At 42.8% G+C, this 22,124-nt stretch overlaps 2 protein-coding genes across 2 annotated transcripts in view; one reads left to right on the top strand and one right to left on the bottom strand.

The window, feature by feature from the left end:
* Positions 1 to 6,451, bottom strand: part of LOC124799010 (probable cytochrome P450 6a14) — a 138,684-nt gene extending 132,233 nt beyond the window's left edge. The window contains exon 1 of the mRNA XM_047262547.1: positions 6,360 to 6,451. Coding sequence (XP_047118503.1) covers positions 6,360 to 6,451 — 92 coding nt within the window. The remainder of the gene's footprint in view (positions 1 to 6,359) is intronic.
* Positions 6,452 to 6,748: 297 nt separating this feature from the next.
* The window catches only part of LOC124799009 (cytochrome P450 6k1-like), a 107,125-nt gene continuing 91,749 nt past the window's right edge, over positions 6,749 to 22,124 (top strand). Inside the window, exon 1 of the mRNA XM_047262546.1 lies at positions 6,749 to 6,953. Coding sequence (XP_047118502.1) covers positions 6,749 to 6,953 — 205 coding nt within the window. The remainder of the gene's footprint in view (positions 6,954 to 22,124) is intronic.

Genomic DNA, 22,124 nt, shown 5'->3' with positions numbered 1-22,124 from the left:
AACATATTCAGTTCTGGTCATCTAGAGGTACTGGGGTGAGGAAATAAAAAATAGGGTGCCATATTTAAAATTCTGACAGGTCAACTATTATGAGAATTTAAATTGAAAAACAAAATTTTTGGTACTCCTAAAACAACTTAGTTCAGCCACATTTGCGCTTGGAGTCATTGCAATTCTTGGGGAAAGACAATTCATGAAGTTGACGTATTTTGCATATTTTCATTCAATAATGTCATATGGGACAATGTCCTGGGTTAACTCATCTTTGAGAAAGAAAGTATTCATTGCAGAAAACGAGCTGTAAGCGTAATATTTGGTGCTCACCCATGATCATCTTATAGACATACCTGTATTTTTCTCAGTATTTCGAGAATCTTGTACGATTTTATGTTGTCTAACAAATAAATCCTACAAACATGGCTTGATTTTTCTTCAGTCTTGCTTCCACGATTAACCACAACGACAGAACCGCCTCTCTGGTGTCTTTATCTTTCCTAAAACCAAATTGATCGCCCTCTAACAGATCCTCGATTCCCGGAATGAAATTGTCACTCTGCAGTTGAATGTGTGCTGACATGAAACTTTCTGGCAGATTGAAATTGTGTGCCAGACTGAGACTCGAACTCAAGACTTTTGCGGGCAAGTGCTCTACTGACTGAGCTACCCAAGCATGACTTACTACCCCTTGTCGCAGCCTTAGTACTGCCAGTACCTCATCTCCTACCTTCCAAACTTCACAGTAGTTCCCCTCCAAAGCTTCCAAGACAAGCTTTCCTGGAAGAAATAGAATATTGCAGAGATATGGCTTGGTCACAGCCTGAAGGATGCTTCCAGAATGAAGTTTTCACTCTGCAGCGATTTGTGCGCTGATATGAAACTTCTTGGCAGATTCGAACTATGTCCCGAGTTCGAGTTTCGGTGTTACAGTTTTAATCTGCCCGGAAGTTTCAGATACTCAATTTTCTTTTCCATTCTTCCGTATATTATTCTTGTCAGCAACTTGGATGCATAAGCTGTTGAGCTGATTGAGCGATACTTTTCGCACTTTTCAGCTTTTGCTATTTTTGGAATCTTGTTGCTGATGTTTTTCTGAAAGCCAGATAGTATATAAAAAGTCTCATACATTCTACACACCATTGTGAATAGTCGATTTGTTGCCAGTTCCCCCAATTACTTTAGAAATTCCCATGAAATGTTATCTATCCCTTCTGCTTTCCAAAAGCTCTTTTAAATTCTGACTGTAATACTAGATCCTCTGTCTATTCCCTTTGACTCCTGTTTTTTCTCGCACAACATCATCACCAAAGGAGGCTTCCAGTGAACTCTTTCTATCATTCCGCTCTCTCCTTTGCATTTAACAGTCAAGTTCCCATTGTGCTCTTAACGCTACGACCCTTGCTTTTAATTTCACTGAAGGTTGTTTCACACAAGATTGCATACACAACAGAATGCAGAATTGTTAAATGAGTTTTAGGAGGATTTAATCTGTCCCCATTCATACTCAGCATCTACAAAGAACGTGCAAGAAATCAGAGCTAACTAAAACTATTGTACAGGAAGTAAACAAATACACAAAAGCTTAAGGTTTGCGGATGACACAACTGTGATAGCTGCAAGTAAACGAAGTGTCCAATGAATCTTAGAACTTGTGGTGGCTGTTCCCTTTGTTAAAAATGAGGTGAAGCTCTGAATTTAATTGCATGTCACTCTGCCGCATATAATTTGACAATAACGTGCATAGGTAAAATAATTAATTTACCAGTACAAAAATCAAGACTAGACCCTTACAATTCAAATCTGACTGCATTAACAGTGTTCAGGCACCGTTGATGAAACTAAAGAATTCGAAATTGTAGGTAGCCTGTTTAAGTTATGTTGGTGACGCCACGTAGCGCTCAGTATTAAAATCAATGACTGCGCCGTGTGCAGCCTGTCGCTGGTTGGACTCATTGTTGGATTATTCACGAGTGTAGTGTTGGGATGTTGGACATGAATAGCTAGTAGCGTTGGGCAGTTGGAGGTGAGCTGCCAGCAGTGGTGGATGTGGGGGGAGAGATGCCAGAATTTTGAGATGTTAATATGATCGGACGATCTGGACGTGTGTCCGTCAGAAAAAGGAAATCTGTCAAAGTGAATGTCAAGAATATATATATATCTACATATTATGACATTCGAATACTAATAAGATAAATACATTGTTTGCTCTCTATCAAAATTTTTCATTTGCTAACTATGAGCCTATCAGTAGTTAGGGCTTTCAGTAGTTAGAATCTTTTATTTAGCTGGCATTATTGGCGCTCACTGTATTGCAGTAGTTCGAGTAACGAAGATTTTTGTGAGGTGATTGATGAAGGGTATAGGTTATTGTTAGTCAGGGCTACTCTTTTGTAGGGATTACTGAAAGTCAGATTGCATTACCCCAAAATTTTGCGTGTTAGTTTAGTCATGATCAGAATAAGTAAAGTGTTTGAGTACGTTGAGTTTTGATCAGCTGTTTCAGTATCAAATGACGCAGAAGCTTACCAGCGCAGTGATTCTTTAAATTCAATGGGAAAGTTTCAAAATAATTAACAGAAGAGTCGAAGTTTGTCGCAGCTTCACACAGAGATTTTTCAAAAAAATAAAAATAAAATAAAAAGCCCTTTCATTTCAGTGTGCTACGAAAATCTCAGCCATTGCTCACTGAATTAAAATGACAACTATGGTATCGATAGTTCCGATGCCACAAGGTAGGTTGACAATACGAGAGCGGACGATCCACGCCAACGACAGCGCCCTCCAGCCGACGCTGCGCAGCTCTACGAGCGCCGCTCCACTTTCTCCCAGTTCATGAAGAGGAGACGGCGGAGAACCATCGCTGTAGCTTAACTTAAACTACTGAGACTTTCTTATCTGGACTTTGGCTGCACACCTATGCGCACATCACCTATAGTTTTGTAATATGTTTTCATATGTTTATACTATAGGAAAACAACTTTTACTTTACTTCCAGTACCGAAAGCTTTACCTCAGCTGCTCCTACTCGCTTCCTTTCATTCGGCCTCTGTCAGATTTCAGGAGCAGACCCACACGCCGCCTTCCAGGCGGGATACAAGATCATTGGCGACGAGAAGTGACTCAATTTTTTTCTCTCCTTTTATGTGTTTTTTCTTTCTCGGTACCACTTTAGCTTTATCAATTTCCCTGTGTGAATCAGTGTATGAGTGCTTCCACCCTTCGCTGTAAGCCTATTTTGAATGAACGATGGCTTCACCACAGGAACAGGCTTCGCTGTCTGATATTGTACTGTTTCAGGCTCAGCAAATGATGCAGCTGCTTTCTGCTGTAAATGGACTGGTCACACTACAACATGCAGCTACTACGGCGCCTCCGACGCCACCGCCGGTACCGCCGAAGACGCCTCCGTCGCCGCCATTTCGTCCCTTCAATCCTGACATTGAACAATGGCCAGAATACATTTCCCAGTTCGAGGCACACTTAGCGGCATACAACATACCAGGTAAAGAGCGGCTTGCCTTTCTTATTGCCAACGAAGCTGTTGCGATATACGGTGTGCTTCTTAAATTGTTTCCCACCACACGCCCAGAAACAAAATCTTACGATGAAGTGACTGATGCATTGAACTCCCGTGACAGTGTAAATGTGATAGCTGCACGCTACAAATACTTTCGTCTCCGGCGTGGTCCTAGTCAGTTCAATAAATCTAGATTGGTGGACCTTCTGGGACTAACTTCTGAGTGAGACTTTAATTGCTCCTGTCGACGCTCATATGCGGATATAATGATTAGAGACGCTATTGCACAGAATGTGGCGGACCACCGCATCCGCGAGGAAATCTTACGATTTAAATACCCATGTTTGCAGGAAGTAGTGGACTTGCTAGACAGACAAGATACATTAGATATGGCTACTTCCGCGTTCGACGTGACCCCGGGTGTGTGTAGTGTTAGCGCGGCACAACACATTCCCTTCAGCCCGGCCTCGGCAGAGCGCTACACCCCGCCGCTTACACGCAAGTGAACACATTTCCTACCTGGCACCCACTAAGACAGTGAAATCTTGTCCGAACTGCTTTTGTGCCCACCCAAGGGACAGTTGCCCATCCCATCAAGCACAGTGCTATTTTTGTAATAAGAAAGGACATGTGCAAGTTGTGTGTAACAAGAGAAACTCCGATTCACACCCTCTTTCCCGTTCGCGGGACTCATGTGGGCGTCATCGGAACGGAAACCGCCGTGATCATGATTCACATCAGCCTGTGGACGTTAATGCCATTTATTCACAGCCTTCTGCTTCACGTGCTTCTAATGCTCGTTGTGTGAATAAACAAATTTCGCCAGAGACTTCCTCTCTCATTCAGCACGATGCGAGGAAGCTTTTTGTGACTTTCAACATTTGTGCACGTCCTGTTTGCATGCAACTGGACACTGGTGCGTCTGTTTCTTTACTGAACAGATCAATATATGGCTTGCTTGGTTTGCCCCCGCTTCGTCGTTCGCATTCCACGCTGACTGCATTTACTGGACAGGAAATACCTGTGCTCGGCGTGTCTGGAACCGCGCGACTGCTACGGTCGCAGGTTCGAATCCTGCCTCGGGCATGGATGTGTGTGACATCCTTAGGTTAGTTAGGTTTAAGTAGTTCTACGTTCTAGGGGCCTGATGACCACAGATGTTAAGTCCCATAGTGCTCAGAGCCATTTGATTAGAAACTTACCAGCACCTGGGAACTTGAAGGAACTTCAGTGTGCGTTGGGCAAAATTACATATTATGTTCGGTTTATCCCTAATGCAGCGCAGATTGCAGTGCCTTTGCATCGGCTTAGGCGTAAGAACGTTCCTTTTGTTTGGTCTTCGGAATGTGACACTGCCTTCCACAAGCTCAAATCTGCTTTGCTGAGTGATCACTGTTTGAATCCTTTCGATCCCTCCAAACCAATTGTTTTGGGTGTCGATGCATCTTCTTACGGCATCGGAGCAGCTCTCTTGCGCTGCATGAAGTCTGTCGACCGCCCGTTCGCTTTTGCATCTAAGTTGCCCAATTCTGACCAGCAAAACTATTCTCAAATCGAGAAAGAAGCTTTAGCTATTGTATATGGAGTGACAAAGTTTCATGATTTTTTGTACTGTCGCATGTTCTATTTTGTCGACCATAAGCCTTTGACGTCGTTGTTTCACCCATCAAAGCCAGTTCCAGCCTCCGTATCGTACAAAAGCTGCAATGTTGGTCTTTGTTTTTGTCTAACTACAATCATGAAATTTTGTTTCGGCCTACGGCGCAGCATGGCAACGCCGATGCTTTGTCATGCCTCCCTATCTGTCCTGAAGACGAGTTTGATTCTTCTGACTTGTCATGCATGTTTATTGATTCGCAGGATAAGGAATTAGCTGATAGTTTTCCAGTGGATTTTCGTCACATTGCTTCCTTTGTGGAACGCCCGCTGGTTGGTAGTTATTGATGCGTACACCATATTTTTGGAATTGAGGGCCTTCCTGAAGTTACTGCCTCCGCCAGTCGCCCCTTAATTTGTGTCCTCCGAGTTTGAAGCAGTCTGTGCTGCTAATGGCATTCACCGTTTGACCTCAGTCCCGTTCCACCCCCAGTCAAACGGCGAGGCTGAACGCTTTTTGCGTACGTTTAAGGTGCTAATGAGGAAGTGGCCCACCACGCACTCGCGAGCACGCGCTGCGGACTTTCCTTGCTTCATATCGCTCCCAGCTGCAAGGCAACCGTTCCCCAGCAGAACTGCTACATGGCCGCGCCCATCGGCCCTCTTTCAGGTATTGCACCCTTCGCTGCACGCTCCTGCTGCTTCGCCTCGTTCTGGCTTGGTGCCGCATGATTTGATGTTCTGTCGCATTTTCTCTGGCAGGCAGTGCTGGGAGAAGGGGCGCATTGTTCGCCAGGTTGGCCGCGCCTTGTTTTTAATTTCTGGTCCCTCCGACGCTATCAAGCGATACCGGCACCAGATCCATTTGTGTCTTATTCGGTTTTCTGCCGCTGGTTCTTTTCTGGCAGAATTGGGGGCTTCACGGCTTCCTACCTCAGCTCACGACTCCACCGACGGTGCCTCCGTCACTCGCAAAAAAATGGTTCAAATGGCTCTGGGCACTATGGGACTTAACTGCTGTGGTCATCAGTCCCCTAGAACTTAAAACTACTTAAACCTAACTAACCTAAAGACATCACACACATCCATGCCCGAGGCAGGGTTCGAACCTGCGACCGTAGCGGTCGCGCGTTTCCAGACTGTAGCGCCTAGAACCTCTCGGCCACTCCGGCCGGCCCCGTCACTCGCACCTCTGCCGCTGCCGTCTCCTGCGCCGGGCGGGCGCCTCTCTCCGCCGCCACGGCCCCACCTCTGGCTGCTGCCGCCGTGTTCCTCCACAGTGCCGGAACCGATGGACGCTGAGGCTGCCGTCATGCCAACGACGCCCTCGCCTTCGCCCATGGTGGTTGTTGTTCCGTCTCCTCATCTGAGCTTACTCAGTGGCAGTGCGCGTCATGGGCAGGTTTTCCACGGGGCGTCCCCCCCCCATCCCATCCCCTCCCCCCCCCCCCGCCCCCGCCCCGTGAGCAATTCTAGGACGTGGGTGGGTGGCACGCCCTGGCTGTTCCGCTGCCCGCCCCCTCTGTTGCGCCAGATGACGAGGCGGAGCAACGACTTCCATGGGCGACGGCGGCGGCAACGGCATGATGGCAGCCTCAGCGTCCACCAGCTCCAGCACCACTGAGGAACACGCAGGCGATGGCAGCCGCAGGTGGGGCCGTGGCGGTGGCGAGAGGAGCCCGCCCGGCGCAGCAGACCGGACCGGCGCTAGCGCAGGCAGGAGCGCCCGTGCCGCAGGTGCAAGTGGTGGAGGCGCCACCAGAGGAGTCACGGGCTGTGGCAGCGGAAGCAACGAAGCATCCAATTCTGCCAGAAAAGAACCAGCGGCAGAAAACTGAGGACGGCAGAAACGTATCTGGCTCCGGTGTCGCTTGAAAGTGCCAGAGGGACTTGAAATGACAAATAAGTCATGGACAAGCTGGCGAAGAATACGCCACTGCTCCCTGCGTCGTCTGATAGAGAAAACACGATAGAAAACCAAAGCATGCAGCGCCAAGCCAGAATGAAGCTAAGCAGCGGGAGCGCGCAGCGATGGGTGCAATAGCTGCAGCAGTTGACCGATGGGCTCGGCCGTGTAGCAGTTCCTTTGGGGAACGGACACGGCGCGGCTGGGAGCCAATAGGAAGCAAGTAAAGTCCATAGTGCCCACAACTTGTTCATCTGTGACTTAAATGTACGCACAAACCGTTCTGCTTCGCCACTCAACTGGCGGTGGAACGGAGCTGAGGTCAGATGGCGAATGCCATTAGCAACACAGAACGCTCCCAACTCTGAGGGCACAAACTGGGGGCCATTGTCGGGGACAATAACTTCAGGAAGGCCCTCAATGCAAAAAATAGACGTTAAAGTCCGGATAGTACTGGCAGATGTAGTAAAAGACATAGGCACAAATACAAGGAAGTTGCTGCATGCATCAATAACTACCAACCAGCGGGAGTCCCAGAAAGTACCCACAAACTCAATGTGAACGCGCTGCCAAGACGCAGTAGGAGTCGGCCACGCAAAGAAGCGCTAGCGGGGATCAGAACGATTCTCCGTGCAGGATCGACAATTAGCATGCAAATTCTCAAATTTGTTTATCAGTACCGACCCAAGTGCAGTGACGACTCGCCAATTGCTTCGTCTGCACCATACCCCAATGACCAGCGTGCAGTAATCGGAGGATTTTCGACTGCAACGAACGAGGTACAATCACAGGAGACTGATCATTGTCAGTTCGTAACAAAATAACACCGTGGTGTGCAGACAAGTTGTGACGTTGCTCAAAGTAACGTCGAACAGGGGGATCACGAATCTGCATAGCAGACGGAGGCCATTGGGTACGAATATACTGCATAATAATCTGCAAAGAGGCATCGGCGGCTGTCGCGGAAGCAATGCGACGAAAATCCACTGGAAAAGTATCAGCTAATTTCTTATCCAGCGAATCAATGAACACGCATGACAAGTCGGAAGAATCAAACTTGTCAAGACCGACAGGGAGGCGAGACAAGGCATCGGCATTGCCATGCTGGGTCGTAGGCCGAAACAAAATTTCGTTATTGTAGTTAGATAAAAGCAAAGACCAACATTGCAACTTTTGTGCAGTACTGGCTGGAACTGGCTTTGATGGGTAAAACAACGTCGTCAAAGACTTATGGTCGGTGACCAAATAGAACTTGCGACCGTACAAAAAATCATAGAACTGTCACTCCATATACAATAGCTAAAGCTTCTTTCTCGATTTGAGAATAGTTTTGCTGGGCAGAATTGTGCAACTTAGACGGAAAAGCGATCTGGCGGTCGACTGAATTAATGCGGTGCGAGACAACCGCTCCGGTGCCGTGAGAAGATGTGTCGACAGCTCAAACAACTGGTTTGGATGGATCGAAAGGAATCAAACAGTGATCACTCAACAAAGCAGATTCGAGCTTGTGGAAAGCATCGTCACATTCCGAAGACCAAACGAAAGGAACGTTCTTACACCTAAGGCGATTCAAAGCCGCTGAAATCTGCGATGCATTAAGGATAAAACGAACATAATATGTAATTTTGCCCAACACACACTGAAGTTCTTTCAAGATACTGGGTGCTGGCAAGTCTCTAATCTCACGGATATGCGACGGTGAGGGGTGGATACCCTGTCCGTTAATCACATGTCTTAAGTATTGAATCTCAGTTTGAAAAAAATTGCACTTGTCTCTGTTACACCTGAGTCCTGCCTGCAAAATTAAAGTAAATAAGGCACGCAAATTCTGCAAATGTTCATCAGGGGTGCGACCTGATACGACCATATTGTCCAGATAATTGGAACAACCAGGGACTGTGGCACACAACAACTGCAAGTAGGACTGAAAAATAACAAGACCCGAAGCACAACCGAACGCAAAACAGCGTAACTTGAACAATCCAAGGTGAGTGTTGATCGCAAAATAGCGCTGCGACTGTTGATCGATCGGAATTTGAAAGTATGCGTCCCGCAAGTCAATCGTGGAAAAGAATTTTCCCGCACCAAGCTTATGAAAAATGTCTTCAGGATACGGTAAGGGAACGTAGCAACCACTCTCTGGGGACTTACTGTAGACTTAGTGAGCACAAATACAGAGACCACGGTTCGGTTTTTTCACACACACTATAGGCGAAGCCCAATGCTAAGCAGAAACTGGTTAAATGACACCACTGTCTTGCAAATGACAAAAGTGTTCATAGCGTCACTAGAGTGGAGCACATAGAAAGACACTGTACGTGTCGTTGCACCATACATGTCTTGCAGACTATACACCCGGAGCACTGATATTTCCTGTCCAGTAAATGCAGTCAGCGTGGAATGCGAAAGACGAAGCGGGGGCGAACCAAGCAAGCCATACATTGATCTGTTCAGTAAAGAAACAGACGCACCAGTGTCCAGCTGCATTCAAAACAGAACGTGCACAAATGTTCAAAGTCACAAAAAGCTTTCTCGCATCGTGCTGAATGCGAGAGGAAGTGTCTGGCAAAAACTTGTTTATTCACACAACGAGCTGTAGAAGCACATGAAGCAGAAGGCTGTGAATAAATGGCACGAACGTCCACAGGCTGATGTGTATCATGATCACGGCGGTTCCGTTCCGATGACACCCACGCGAGTCACGCAAACGGGAAACAGGTTGTGAATCAAGAGTTTCTCTTGCTACATACAGCTTGCACACGTCCTTTCTTATTACAAAAATAGCACTGTGCTTGACGGGATGGGCAACTGTCCCGTGAGTGGGTGCCTGGTAGGAAACGTGTTAGCTTCCGCGTGAGAGGCGCGGTGCAGCTCTCTATGCCGATGTCGGGGACTGGGGGCGGGGGGTATGTGTTGTACCGCGCAAACAGTACACACACCCAACGCGGAAGTAGCCATTTCTAATGTATATTGTCTGTCTAGCACGTCCACTATTTCCTGAAAAGACGGGTTTTAAATCGTAAGATTTGCTCGTGGATGCGGTGGTCCTTCACATTCTGTGCAATAGCGTCTCTAATCGTGATATCCGCATATGAGCATCCACAGGAGCAATTAAAGTCGCAGTCAGAAGTTAGTCCCTGAAGGTCCGCCAACCAAGATTTATTTGACTGAGTGGGACCACGACACAATTTGTAGCGTGCAGTTACCACACTTACACTGTCAGGGAAGTGGGAGTTGAATGCATCAATCACTTCGTCGTAAGGTTTAGTTTCTGGGCGGGTGGTGGGAAACAATTTAACGAGCACACGGTATAACACTACACTCGCGTAGGCAATGAAACAGGCAAGCCGTTCTGTACCTGGTACGTTGTATGTGGCAAAGTATGCCTCGAGCTAGGCGATGTATTCTGGCCAGCGTTCAACGTCAGAACTGAAGGCACGAAATGGCGGCGCCGGAGGAGTCGTCGGCTGTATAGGCGGTGGCGTCGAAGGCGCCGTAGTAGCTGCAGTTTGTAGTGTGAGCAGTCCATTTACAGCAGCAAGCAGCTACGTCATTTGCTGAGCCGGAAACCGAACAAGGTCAGACAGCAAAGCCTGCTCCTGTGGCGAAGGTATTGTGGACACAAAATAACGTCTTATAGCGAAGGGTTGGAAACACTCATACACTGATTCACACAGTGAATTCACAAGTAAGCTAAAGCAGTACCTAAGGTAATAGGAGAAAAAGCATCCTCGTCGGCATTTCTTTTGTATTCCGCCTGGAAGGCGGCTCGTGGTTCTGCTCCGGACATATGTATAGTAGACCGAATGAAGGAAGCGAGTAGGAGCAGGTGAGGTAAAGCACTTCGGTACTGCAAGAAAAATTAAAGAGGTTTACTATAGCCCAAAACGAAGTACACAGCTGAATACGTAACGTGATACAGATGAGCACTTAAGTGCGACGCCTTAGACCCGTCGTAACTGATGCAAAATCTCTATAGCAAGCTAAGCTGAAGCGATGTTTCCCAGCCGTCTGCACTTGATGACATGGGGAGACAGTAGGGCGGCACTCGTTGAGCTCCATAGCGCCGGCTAGAGGGCGCTGTGGTCGGCGTAGTTCATCCGCTCTCGGTGTGCCAACCTAGGAGCGTGCACCTACGCTGTGGCATCGTAGCTATCGATACCACATATACAACCTTCCTTCATGATTTTGAAACCAAGTGTTACCTATGATTAAGTTACGCTCTTTGCAAAATTCTACCAGGTGGCTTCTTCTTTCATTCCTTACCCCCAGTCCACATTCACCTATTACTTTCTCATCGTTTTCCTACAATTGCATTCCAGTCCCCCCAGGACTACTAAATTTTCGTCTCCCTTAACTATCTGAATAATTTCTTTTATTGCATCATACATTTCTTCAATTCCTTCATCTGCGGAGCTAGTTGGCATATGAACCTGTACTACTGTGGTAGGGATGGGCTTATTGGCTACAATAATGCGTTCACTATGCTGTTCGTAGTAGCTTATCCATGTTCCTACTTTTCTATTCACTATCAAATCTATTCCTGCATTGCCGTTATTTGACATCGTATTTATAACCCTGTATTCATCTGCCCAGAGGTCTTGTTCCTCTAGCCACCTAACTTCACTGATTCCTACTATATGTAACTTTAACCTATCCATTTTTCTTTTTAAATTTTCCAACCTACCTGCCCGTTTAAGGGATCAGATATTCCACACTCCGATCCGTAAAACACCAGTATTGTTTCTCCTGATGACGACGTCCTCCAAAGTAGTCCCTGCCTGGAGATCCGAATGAAACCTCCAGAATCTTTCACCAAAGAGGACGACATCATCATTCAGCCTTACAGTAAAGCTGCATGCCCTCAGCAAAAATTACAGCTGTCGTTTCCCCTTGCTTTCATCCGTTTGCAGTACCAGCACAGCAAGGCCACTATGGTTGATGTTTAAAGGCCAGATCAGTCAGTCATCCAGACTGTTGCCCCAGCAACTACTGAAAAGGCTGCTGCCACTCTTCAGGAACCACAGATTTGCCTGTCTTCTCAACAGATATCTCTCCATTGTGGTTGCATATACGGTCCGACTATCTGTATCGCAGTCTCACGCAAGCCCCCCCACCATGGGGAAAGTCCATGGTTCATGGGGGGTGGGAGGAGGAATAAATGCATATCTGGAGAGCAAATTTACATTCGCAAAAGTCGTATCGTGATTGGTACAGGTTAGTGAATAGAGATTGTAACTTTTTTTAACAATATTTACTGTTTGTTACAAGTGTAACATTCTTTATTCAACATAACTTTGTGTTATCCAAATCTACTGTATGATGTGTTGTTGAGCAAATGGTGTGCCTAATCAGGTTTACTGTAATCCAAAGAAAAATTAAACAACTTGATCTGGAAAACCAGTATGTAATACCTATAATGAGATCGGTCCCTCTGAAATTTACTCAGTCTCGTGAGTTCTATGGCCCTATGCAATAAACTGATAGTTCCCTATGCAAATAAACAATGAAATACAATTTTATTAGCTCCTGAGTTGCAACGGATGTGATCTTGATATCCTATTTCTTCACAGTAGACATACAAAATATTGAATCTTGCCTCAGCGAAGTGCAATGCTGGTCATAAAAAACTTTCGTACAAAGAATGTCACACGACTTGGTATAGGATTAGGTACTGATAACAGGATATGCTAAGACCGAATTCTTCATTTAGAAAATTGTATTCAAAATAAAGTTTCTCCTTCACAAAATCTAATATGAAACATTTTACATTAACTTCAAAGTCAGTGAACTTCTCAATTGTTCTACAATTCCGACTTACATAATTAAAGACACTTGGATCGTTACAGGACAAATAGTCTAACATCGTTTAACGAAATAGTTTCCAAAATTTAACTTGTCTGTATCAGGGTTACAAAACACACAAAATATTAGAAATCGGGCATACCTAATCTACCTACACATTAAATCTGATGGCAAGTACTTGGTTCCTACATTCAAGGGTCAGTACTGTTAGAATTAGCAAAAGCCACATTGTGTTGCTGCATACTTAAAACTAAATATACAACATTTCATTACCGTAAAAAAGTGTATTATGCTGCATCCATATGCCAACAGCTAAATTCTTACAGCCAATCACTTGCTTAAAGTCTTACATCCTTCCTTTAACAAGGTGCAATGGCAACTGCTACTGCGCTCTGCGCTCCCCTACTCACAATCGATTCTGTCACTCATGCAACATCTTTGGTTCATTGGTGTCAAAGATACAATCTCTTCTACATTTGATAAGCATTCATGTCATTTTTCATGAAATATATTACAAAATCGAGCTCCATGTACAAGTGGACCCCTCACATAACCCTCCAACGGGGTTTGTTAAATTTGCATATGGTTTGGATGTGCAAAGGACACCAAATGAAGAGCAATTTTTTTACATCAGAATTTACAGTATGAATAATTGGTATTACATAATCATTACAATATAATGCTAAAGACAGTACAAATTATTGAGCTCTTCAGCAAACTGGTGGTCTGGTGCATAAATACTAAACATAAAGTCTGGTCACCTCATAAACAAAATGTTCTATCATGTTGTTAGAAAATGAATAACGTTAGTGAAACTAAGAGTAAAGCATATCCCTAGTTGTCAAGAAAATAGTGGGAAAATGGTTGAGGAAAAATTGGTGCTTGGCTGAAGCTTATAACCATGTAGACCTGGCTGCTTTATAAAGTCCACTTCTTTGCAGTCTTACATCTGAGCGTTAGCTCTAGTAGGTTGGTACAGCGTCCAAGGACAGCTAAACAAGTCAACCTGGTCTCATTCCAGTACAAAGGCACAGTTGGTACCTGGCACCATATTTACCAACACCCGATGTTTGTTCTTCTCAGTACATCAGTATTGTGACGATCATCATCGTCACTACATTTGAAATTGAAGATTCTTTAACGATCCATATTGTGCATAGCCACACTAAACATGAAAGCTGATATCGAATTGCTCTAATGCCATGAGTAGAGACATAGGAAAGTGGATGATGGAAGGTGGGAAGCAGTAAAACACGTGAGGTAGTCTAATCTATACTAATAATTGTAGCAAAATGCCTACATAAGTTCTAAATCAGCCTATACTGAATGTTGCTAAATGTCAAGTTCTAACTCTTTGGTGTGACGTCATAAGCGCGTGACTGCGTGTGAGATCGCTCTCTAAGTTTTCATCTATTTTTAGTTTTCAGATATATATTTTAACTGTTTTTGTGATAATATTTACTATATAAGTGACTTATTAGTGGTTTCTTCATTCACCTCTGCATTTCGTGTGTTGTGGCCTGATATTTGTGAGTGTTTCGTATCGAGCAACTTAACCTCTTACCCGTGTTTACATTCCGCGCTGACCAGTTGCAGCTGTAGCGGCGCATCGAAAGCTAAGTACTAATTAATTGTTTGTGTATAGTGGTTTATTTAGGAACTTTAGTAGTCTTCAACCGGTGTTCTTGGTGTTTTCCGGTGAAATAACTTCAGAAGAAATTTTTGCGAACTGCTTTCAGTTTTGTTACTGTCATTAGACGTTTGATTTTCTTTCTGTGTTAGTATTTTGTTATATTCTCATTTGTTGTTGATTAATACTGTCAGTAATAGTAGTTACTTCCCTTGTAGAGCAAGTTTGTGATAATTGTAGTCAGTTCTTAACATCTTCTTATTGTAGTAGCGGAACTTAGATAAAGTTGTTTTCTTGTTTCAATAATTGTAAAATTTTACCATGAGTGAGAAGTGTGGGCTTTGCCGTAGGTTCGTGAGTAGTGGATTGCGGTGTGAGACTTGTTCGAAGTATTTTCACTGGGGGGAATGCAGTGGGGAAGCCAGTGGGCATTCTGGTGAGATCCTCTCCTGGAACTGCAGGTTATGTAGCAAGAGTAAGTTGATAGAGGAGCAGGAGCGTAAGATCTGTGCCCTTCAGGTGCAGTTGAAAAACGCACAGGAGGAGCTAGATAGGATGAGGAGGGAGAAGGGGGTTTGGGAATGGGAGCTGGCTGTTGGCAAGAGATCTGCTAGGAGAAGGAGATTTTCAGATAGTTTTACTATTGGTGTTTGTAATAGATATGACCAACTGTCAGAGTCTAGTGGAGAGGAATCTCTAGTAGCTGTAGATGTAGGAAGTATGCAGCAGACCTCAGCAGTTACGGTGACTAGGACAGTTGCAAAGTCTAAGAGAAAGAAGAAGGTTCTGCTGTTAGGTAGTTCTCATGGTAGAGGTGTAGGCCAGCAGTTGCAGGAAGTTTTGGGGAGTGAGTACCAGGTCACCAGCATTGTGAAGCCTAATGCAGGATTGGCTCAGGTGACTTTTAACATAGGGGGGTTATGTAGGGATTTTACTAAAGAGGATCAGGTAGTGATTGTGGGTGGGGCTGGTAATAGTATTGATAGGGATGGGAAGTATGACATAGATGGTGACCTGGAAAAGATAGCCACTCAGACTGGCAACACGAATGTGCATTTCGTGGAACTGTTTCAGCGTCACGATCGGCCTCATCTTAATATAGCCGTCAGGCGTAATAACATGAGACTTGGGGGTGCGCTGATGACAGAAGGCATGAGTCACATTTCAGTGGTGTCGGTGGAGTCTATCAGTAGGACGGGTTTCACTAGACATGGCCTGCACCTCAACAGGTATGGGAAGGGGAGGTTGGCAAAACTTATAGGTGACAGCATAGGTGGCGGTGGTGGGTTCACTCATGGGAAAATTCCGGTAGTTGTGGGTGTTAGAGCTGTACCTTTTTTAGATTGAAGTCAGCTGATAGGTATTCCTGCTTAAGGGAAGTCTCTCTAACAAAGAAACCACTTTCTACAAAGCTTGGGTATCCGATTAATGAGGGAATTAGTATATTTCATCAAAATATACAAGGTATTCGAGATAAAGTTAGTGAACTGCTTATAGATGTTGACTCTGAAATTATTGGTATATCCGAACACTTCTTAAATAAGGAGATAATTCAGAGGCTTCCTTTACCAGGATACAGGTTGGCTGGCAGCTTTTCTAGGAGCTCTTTGCGGTGTGGGGGAGTAGCCATGTATGTGAAAAACGGTATCCCATTTGAGTCAATTGATGTTTCAAAGTACTGCACTGAAAAGGTGTTTGAACATTGTGCAGGTGTGGTTAAATTTAGTGGAGCTAAACTTCTTACTGTTGTTATTTATAGATCCCCAGACTCCGATTTCACAACATTTTTGCTAAAGCTAGAGGAGGTTCTTGGTTCACTTTATAGGAAATACAAAAAGTTAGTTATATGTGGTGACTTCAATATTAATTGTATAAGTGATTGTGCAAGGAAAAGGATGCTGGTAGACCTCCTTAATTCATATAATCTTATGCAAACCGTATTCTTTCCAACGAGAGTGCAAGGGAACAGTAGAACAACCATAGACAATATTTTTGTTCATTCGTCATTATTAGAAGGGCATTCTGTTAGCAAAAAAGTGAATGGCCTTTCAGATCATGATGCACAAATTTTAAGTCTAAAAGATTTTTGTGCTTCAACACATGTTAAATATAGTTACCAACTTTTTAGGAAAGCTGATCCAGTTGCTGTACAGACTTTTGTATACCTTATCAAGGAACAAGATTGGCAAGATGTTTATAGTGCTGACACAGTAGACGATAAATATAATGCTTTCCTCAAGACTTTTCTCGTGCTCTTTGAAAGTTGCTTTCCGTTAGAACGTTTAAAACAGGGTACTAGCACAAACAGGCAGCCTGGGTGGCTGACTAAAGGGATAAGAATATCTTGTAGAACAAAGTGGCAATTATATCAAAACGTTAGAAACAGTCAAAATCTAAATGCAGCAGCCCATTACAAACAGTATTGTAAGGTGCTTAAAAAAGTTATTAGGAAGGCAAAAAGTATGTGGTATGCAGATAGAACAGCTAAGTCTCAGGATAAAATTAAAACCATATGGTCAGTCGTAAAAGAAGTGGCTGGTCTGCAGAGACAGGTCGAGGATATAGAATCAGTGCGTAGTGGGGATGTCCGTGTTGCTGATAAGTCGCATGTATGTACAGTACTTAATAATCACTTTCTGAATATAGCAGGTGAACTAAATAGAAACCTAGTCCCAACAGGGAATCATATAGCGCTCTTAGAAAAAAGTGTTCCGAGACTGTTACCTGAAATGCTCCTCCATGATACTGACAAGAGGGAGATTGAGTTAATAATTAAATCACTAAAGACCAAGAACTCTCATGGATATGACGGGGTATCTAGCAGAATACTGAAGTATTGTTCCACGTATATTAGCTCAGTACTTAGCCATATCTGTAACTTTTCCTTTAGCAGTGGTCGGTTTCCTGACCGATTAAAGTACTCGGTAGTGAAGCCACTTTATAAAAAGGGAGACAGGGATAATGTTGACAATTATAGACCTATTTCTATGCCATCGGTGTTTGCTAAAGTTATCGAGAGGCTTGTATATACAAGGTTACTGCAGCATTTAAATTCACATAATTTGCTGTCAAATGTACAGTTTGGTTTTAGAAATGGCTTAACAACTGAAAATGCTATATTCTCTTTTCTCTGTGAGGTTTTGGACGAATTAAATAAAAGGTTGAGAACGTTAGGTGTTTTCTTTGATTTAACGAAGGCTTTTGACTGTGTTGACCACAAAATATTACTGCAGAAGTTGGAACATTATGGAGTAAGGGGAGTAGCTTACAATTGGTTCGCCTCCTACTTTAAGAACAGAAAGCAGAAGGTAATCCTCCGCAATATTGAGAGTGGTAATGATGTTCAGTCCCAATGGGGCACTGTTAAATGGGGCGTTCCCCAAGGGTCGGTGCTGGGGCCACTGCTGTTCCTTATTTATGTAAATGATATGCCTTCTAGTATTACAGGTGATTCAAAAATATTTCTGTTTGCTGATGACACCACCTTGGTAGTGAAGGATCTTGTGTGTAATATTGAAACATTATCAAATAATGTAGTTCATGAAGTAAGTTCGTGGCTTGTGGAAAATAATTTGATGCTAAATCACAGTAAGACTCAGTTTTTACAGTTTCTAACCCACAATTCAACAAGAACTGACATTTTAATCAGACAGAATGGGCATGTTATAAGCGACACGGAACAGTTCAAGTTCCTAGGCGTACGGATAGATAGTAAGCTGTTGTGGAAAGCCCATGTTCAGGATCTTGTTCAGAAACTAAATGCCGCTTTATTTACCATTAGAACAGTATCTGAAATAAGTGACATTTCAACACGAAAAGTAGTATACTTCGCATATTTTCATACGCTTATGTCATATGGTATTATTTTTTGGGGTAATTCTTCTGATTCAAAAAGGGTATTTTTGGCTCAAAAACGGGCTGTTCGAGCTATGTATGGTGTAAGTTCGAAAACCTCTTGTCGACCCCTATTCAATAGTCTGGGAATTTTGACATTGCCCTCACAGTATGTATTTTCTTTAATGTCGTTTGTTGTTAGCAATATTAGCTTATTCCCAAGAGTTAGCAGCTTTCACTCAGTTAATACTAGGCAGAAATCAAATCTGCATGTGGAATGCACTTCCTTGACTCTTGTGCAGAAAGGAGTGCAGTATTCTGCTGCATCCATTTTCAATAAGCTACCACAAGAACTCAAAAATCTTAGCAGTAGCCCAAACACTTTTAAGTCTAAACTGAAGAGTTTCCTCATGGCTCACTCCTTCTATTCTGTCGAGGAGCTCCTGGAAGAGATAAAAAATTAAGTAAATTCCAGTGTTACATTCTTGATTTTCTTTATTTAAACTAACGACTTGTTTCATTTTATCTGTTTCTACAATCGTGTTATAATTTCATGTATTGACTCGTTCCATGACCATGGAGACTTCTCCTAAATGTGGTCCCACGGAACAATAAATAAATAAATAAATAAAAAATAAATAAAAACAAATGTGGGAACAGTGAACAGTAAAGATGGAAAATCCTAATAAAACCATGAACTGGACTAAGCCATAGTGCTGTACATTATGAGATGTCAGCTCTGTACAGTATAATGATAAGTGTGGCAACAGTCTGCTTGTAAGTATAATAATTCTCAAGAAATGTGACATCAGTCTGTCTCTGCATACATCAGTACTAGCATACATACTAAATAAACAAGACATAAAGATTTAAGCAAACAAGGCAAGACAATATTATTGCTAACAGATAATCCTTCAAAATGACCTATAGCGCTCTATATGCCTATCACAATGCATATAGCAGTGGTTAGACATATTAGAAAAACAGTGAGATGGCTACAAGCTCATTTTACATAGAAAATATCGTGACAAAATATTTAAGAAGGTAATACTCATGGTATGGCTGCATGTGGCCATTATATAAAGCATACATATTATTGGAAGGTCATAGGTTGGCTACAAGCGGCCATTATAGATTATGCATGAGTCCATAGTTACCTAACATTGTAGTGTAAATTTAAAGTTCCTGGCTCTCAATGGCCGTTTGAGATAAATGCTTACACAAACTTCGCATAAAATGCATGGAAATTAGAACGCTGGCTCTCAGTGGCATTGTTTATGCAATACTGTGAAATAATTACTTAAGAAAACCTAACAGTAAAATCAAGAACAGAATGGCTCCAGGTGGCCTTATACTTGGAATACATGCACGTCTTACTAATTAAAACAACTGTAGATAAAATATCACCAGAGACTCCAAGCAGCATTCTTACACACATAAATGCTGGTCTTAAAAGCTATAAACGGATTGTGGCTCCAAGTGCCCTAGTACATGTAATATATGCAAATTTTAATACCTAAAACAGTTGAATAGAAAATATCACCCAGAAGTGCCAAGTTGCTTTCCTACTTACATAAATGTTGATCTTAGTAGCTGTAAAAACTTACAGACATTATATTTGTGGCTCAAAGTGGCCAAGTTTTACAAAGAAATAATTGGTGACCTTAATAACTAAAAGGTGAGAAAAATGTTCTTGAGGCTCACAGTGGTCTGGTTCTACATGAAATAAATGCCGATATTATTTGCTAATGTGACACAAAACATCTTTCTGGCTCAAGGTGGCCTAGTTTTACATTGCAGAAACACCAAACCTAACTCGGCGTGCCTTTCTACAAGAACAAAGTGCATAAATAACAATATTATTTAAAACTATGGCTCTGTATGGCCTGTACGAGCACATATTAGACAAACAGAATCGTATGGTAATGACACAATATTTATAGGTTGTGTAGCACCCCCAGGGCTTCATAGAAACATCTATTAAATGACCTATACCTCTAACAATGTGCATATCTACAGGAAAGGATATGGGAATGATTGATAAGGGCAGTGCACTTTATCTGTAAAGAAAATGATTAACAGTAATTGTCATTCGTCTTGAGTCAGGAGCTGCTATGGTCAAAGCAAAGAAAAAATGTGATTATAGTATATACAAGCAGAAAGATAGGGTATAAAGACCCATATACCTTAGTGACTAGGTACATTTAAAATGTCACAGTAAATAAAGAGGTAAATTACAAAGATGAGGGTGAACTGACGAAATAGTGGAACCTGTAAATGTGATTACTAACCTGGAAAACAAAAAAAAGGGGGCAGTTATGCAGGCTAACATAAGGAGGCAGTATCATAACCAATCTCATACGGAATGGTGAAAAAATTGTTTTTAGGTGTAAAGCTTCTGTAACAGTCTCCCACAAACATCTCCTATTATATGGCACAAGGCAAGACAGCTTTTCCTAGAAAGAATACAACTTACACAAAATATATATTAACATCATAGAATATCATTATGAAAAAAATCAATATGTCAATATAACCCCCATTGTTGGCTATGGAATGAACACTTGTTAAACATCAATATTCCATCATTATTCCATAAAATTGGTGCAGCTCAGGTCATGAACACTGAGCGAACAATACTCTTATACCTAACACATAATGCAAGAAAAATATCCTTAATCCTAAATCTTTATAGGCCATCTGCCTCATTTACCTAGTAGACCACGAGGAAAATGATTAGGCGTGCGAGGAAACAGTGTGAGAAGTGTCAACGGTGTTTAGAATTCCATATAAGCTGCTTATGTCCTGCACTTTCATGTGTTTCTGTTTATGGGCATAATGTCTCGTTTGGATACAATGAGACTTTGGTACATTGGGTTTGAAAAATATACAAAATGGAAAACATGTAATGGACATGTTTTACAAGGTACATTGATTTCTTAACTCTACATAGGTGAAAGCAAGTAAACCAGTGACATCATCAAGTACAAGAGATGCAAAATATAGCATAACACTGGGCATAAATGAAACATGGCAACATTATAAAGTGCAAAGAGTGACTAACCTAACAAAAAATGTAGCTATAATTCATTACACAATAGCATACACTTCAGCATAGTACCATAAAAAATAGCACATTACATGGTATCAGTAAAGACAAAATAGCATTAGAAATAACTCATCATGAGATACGAGGGTAAGTCAATTATAATCTACAATTCAGTTACATTTTTATTTTGGTAGGACTGTCGTTTTACGTTGATCACGCATGCTTTGTTTATTTGTTGTTATATCTTTACAATTATCAAGCTGATAGGTTAGTTTCGTTATCGCGGTCGTGATGTTAATCATTGCTGCTCCGTTGTCTCTTTGCACCAAAGAACAGCAACGTTCAGTGATCCGTTTTCTGTGGTCTGAAGGCGTATCAGGGGCCGAAATTCGTCGAAGACTTTCGGTACAGTACGGGAACAGTGTTTTGCCACAGCGGAGTGTCTACGAGTGGACTGAAAAATTCGGAAATGGTCGCACAAGGTGTCGGAAGACCGTTTACCGCCACAAATGAAGAAACATTGAGCGCTCACGTGAAATGATTCTCTTAGACAGACGATTTACTATTGATGAAGTGTCACACCGTCTGCAAATTAGTCACGGTTTTGCCTACGAATATATCCACAACAGACTTGGGTTTCATAAAGTTTGTGCAAGATGGGACCCAAAACAACTCACACAGTTGCATAAACAAACGCTCTTGGACATCTGCAAAAAACATTTGGATCGCTATGGTAACGAAGGCGACAACTTCTTATACGGGATCATTACTGGTGACTATATACGGATGC

Source organism: Schistocerca piceifrons, chromosome 5 (genome assembly GCF_021461385.2).
Source record: "Schistocerca piceifrons isolate TAMUIC-IGC-003096 chromosome 5, iqSchPice1.1, whole genome shotgun sequence".
NCBI classification, from domain to species: Eukaryota; Metazoa; Arthropoda; class Insecta; order Orthoptera; family Acrididae; genus Schistocerca; species Schistocerca piceifrons.
The sequence above is the reverse complement of the archived record's forward strand: the minus strand, read 5'-3'. Positions and strand labels throughout refer to the sequence as shown.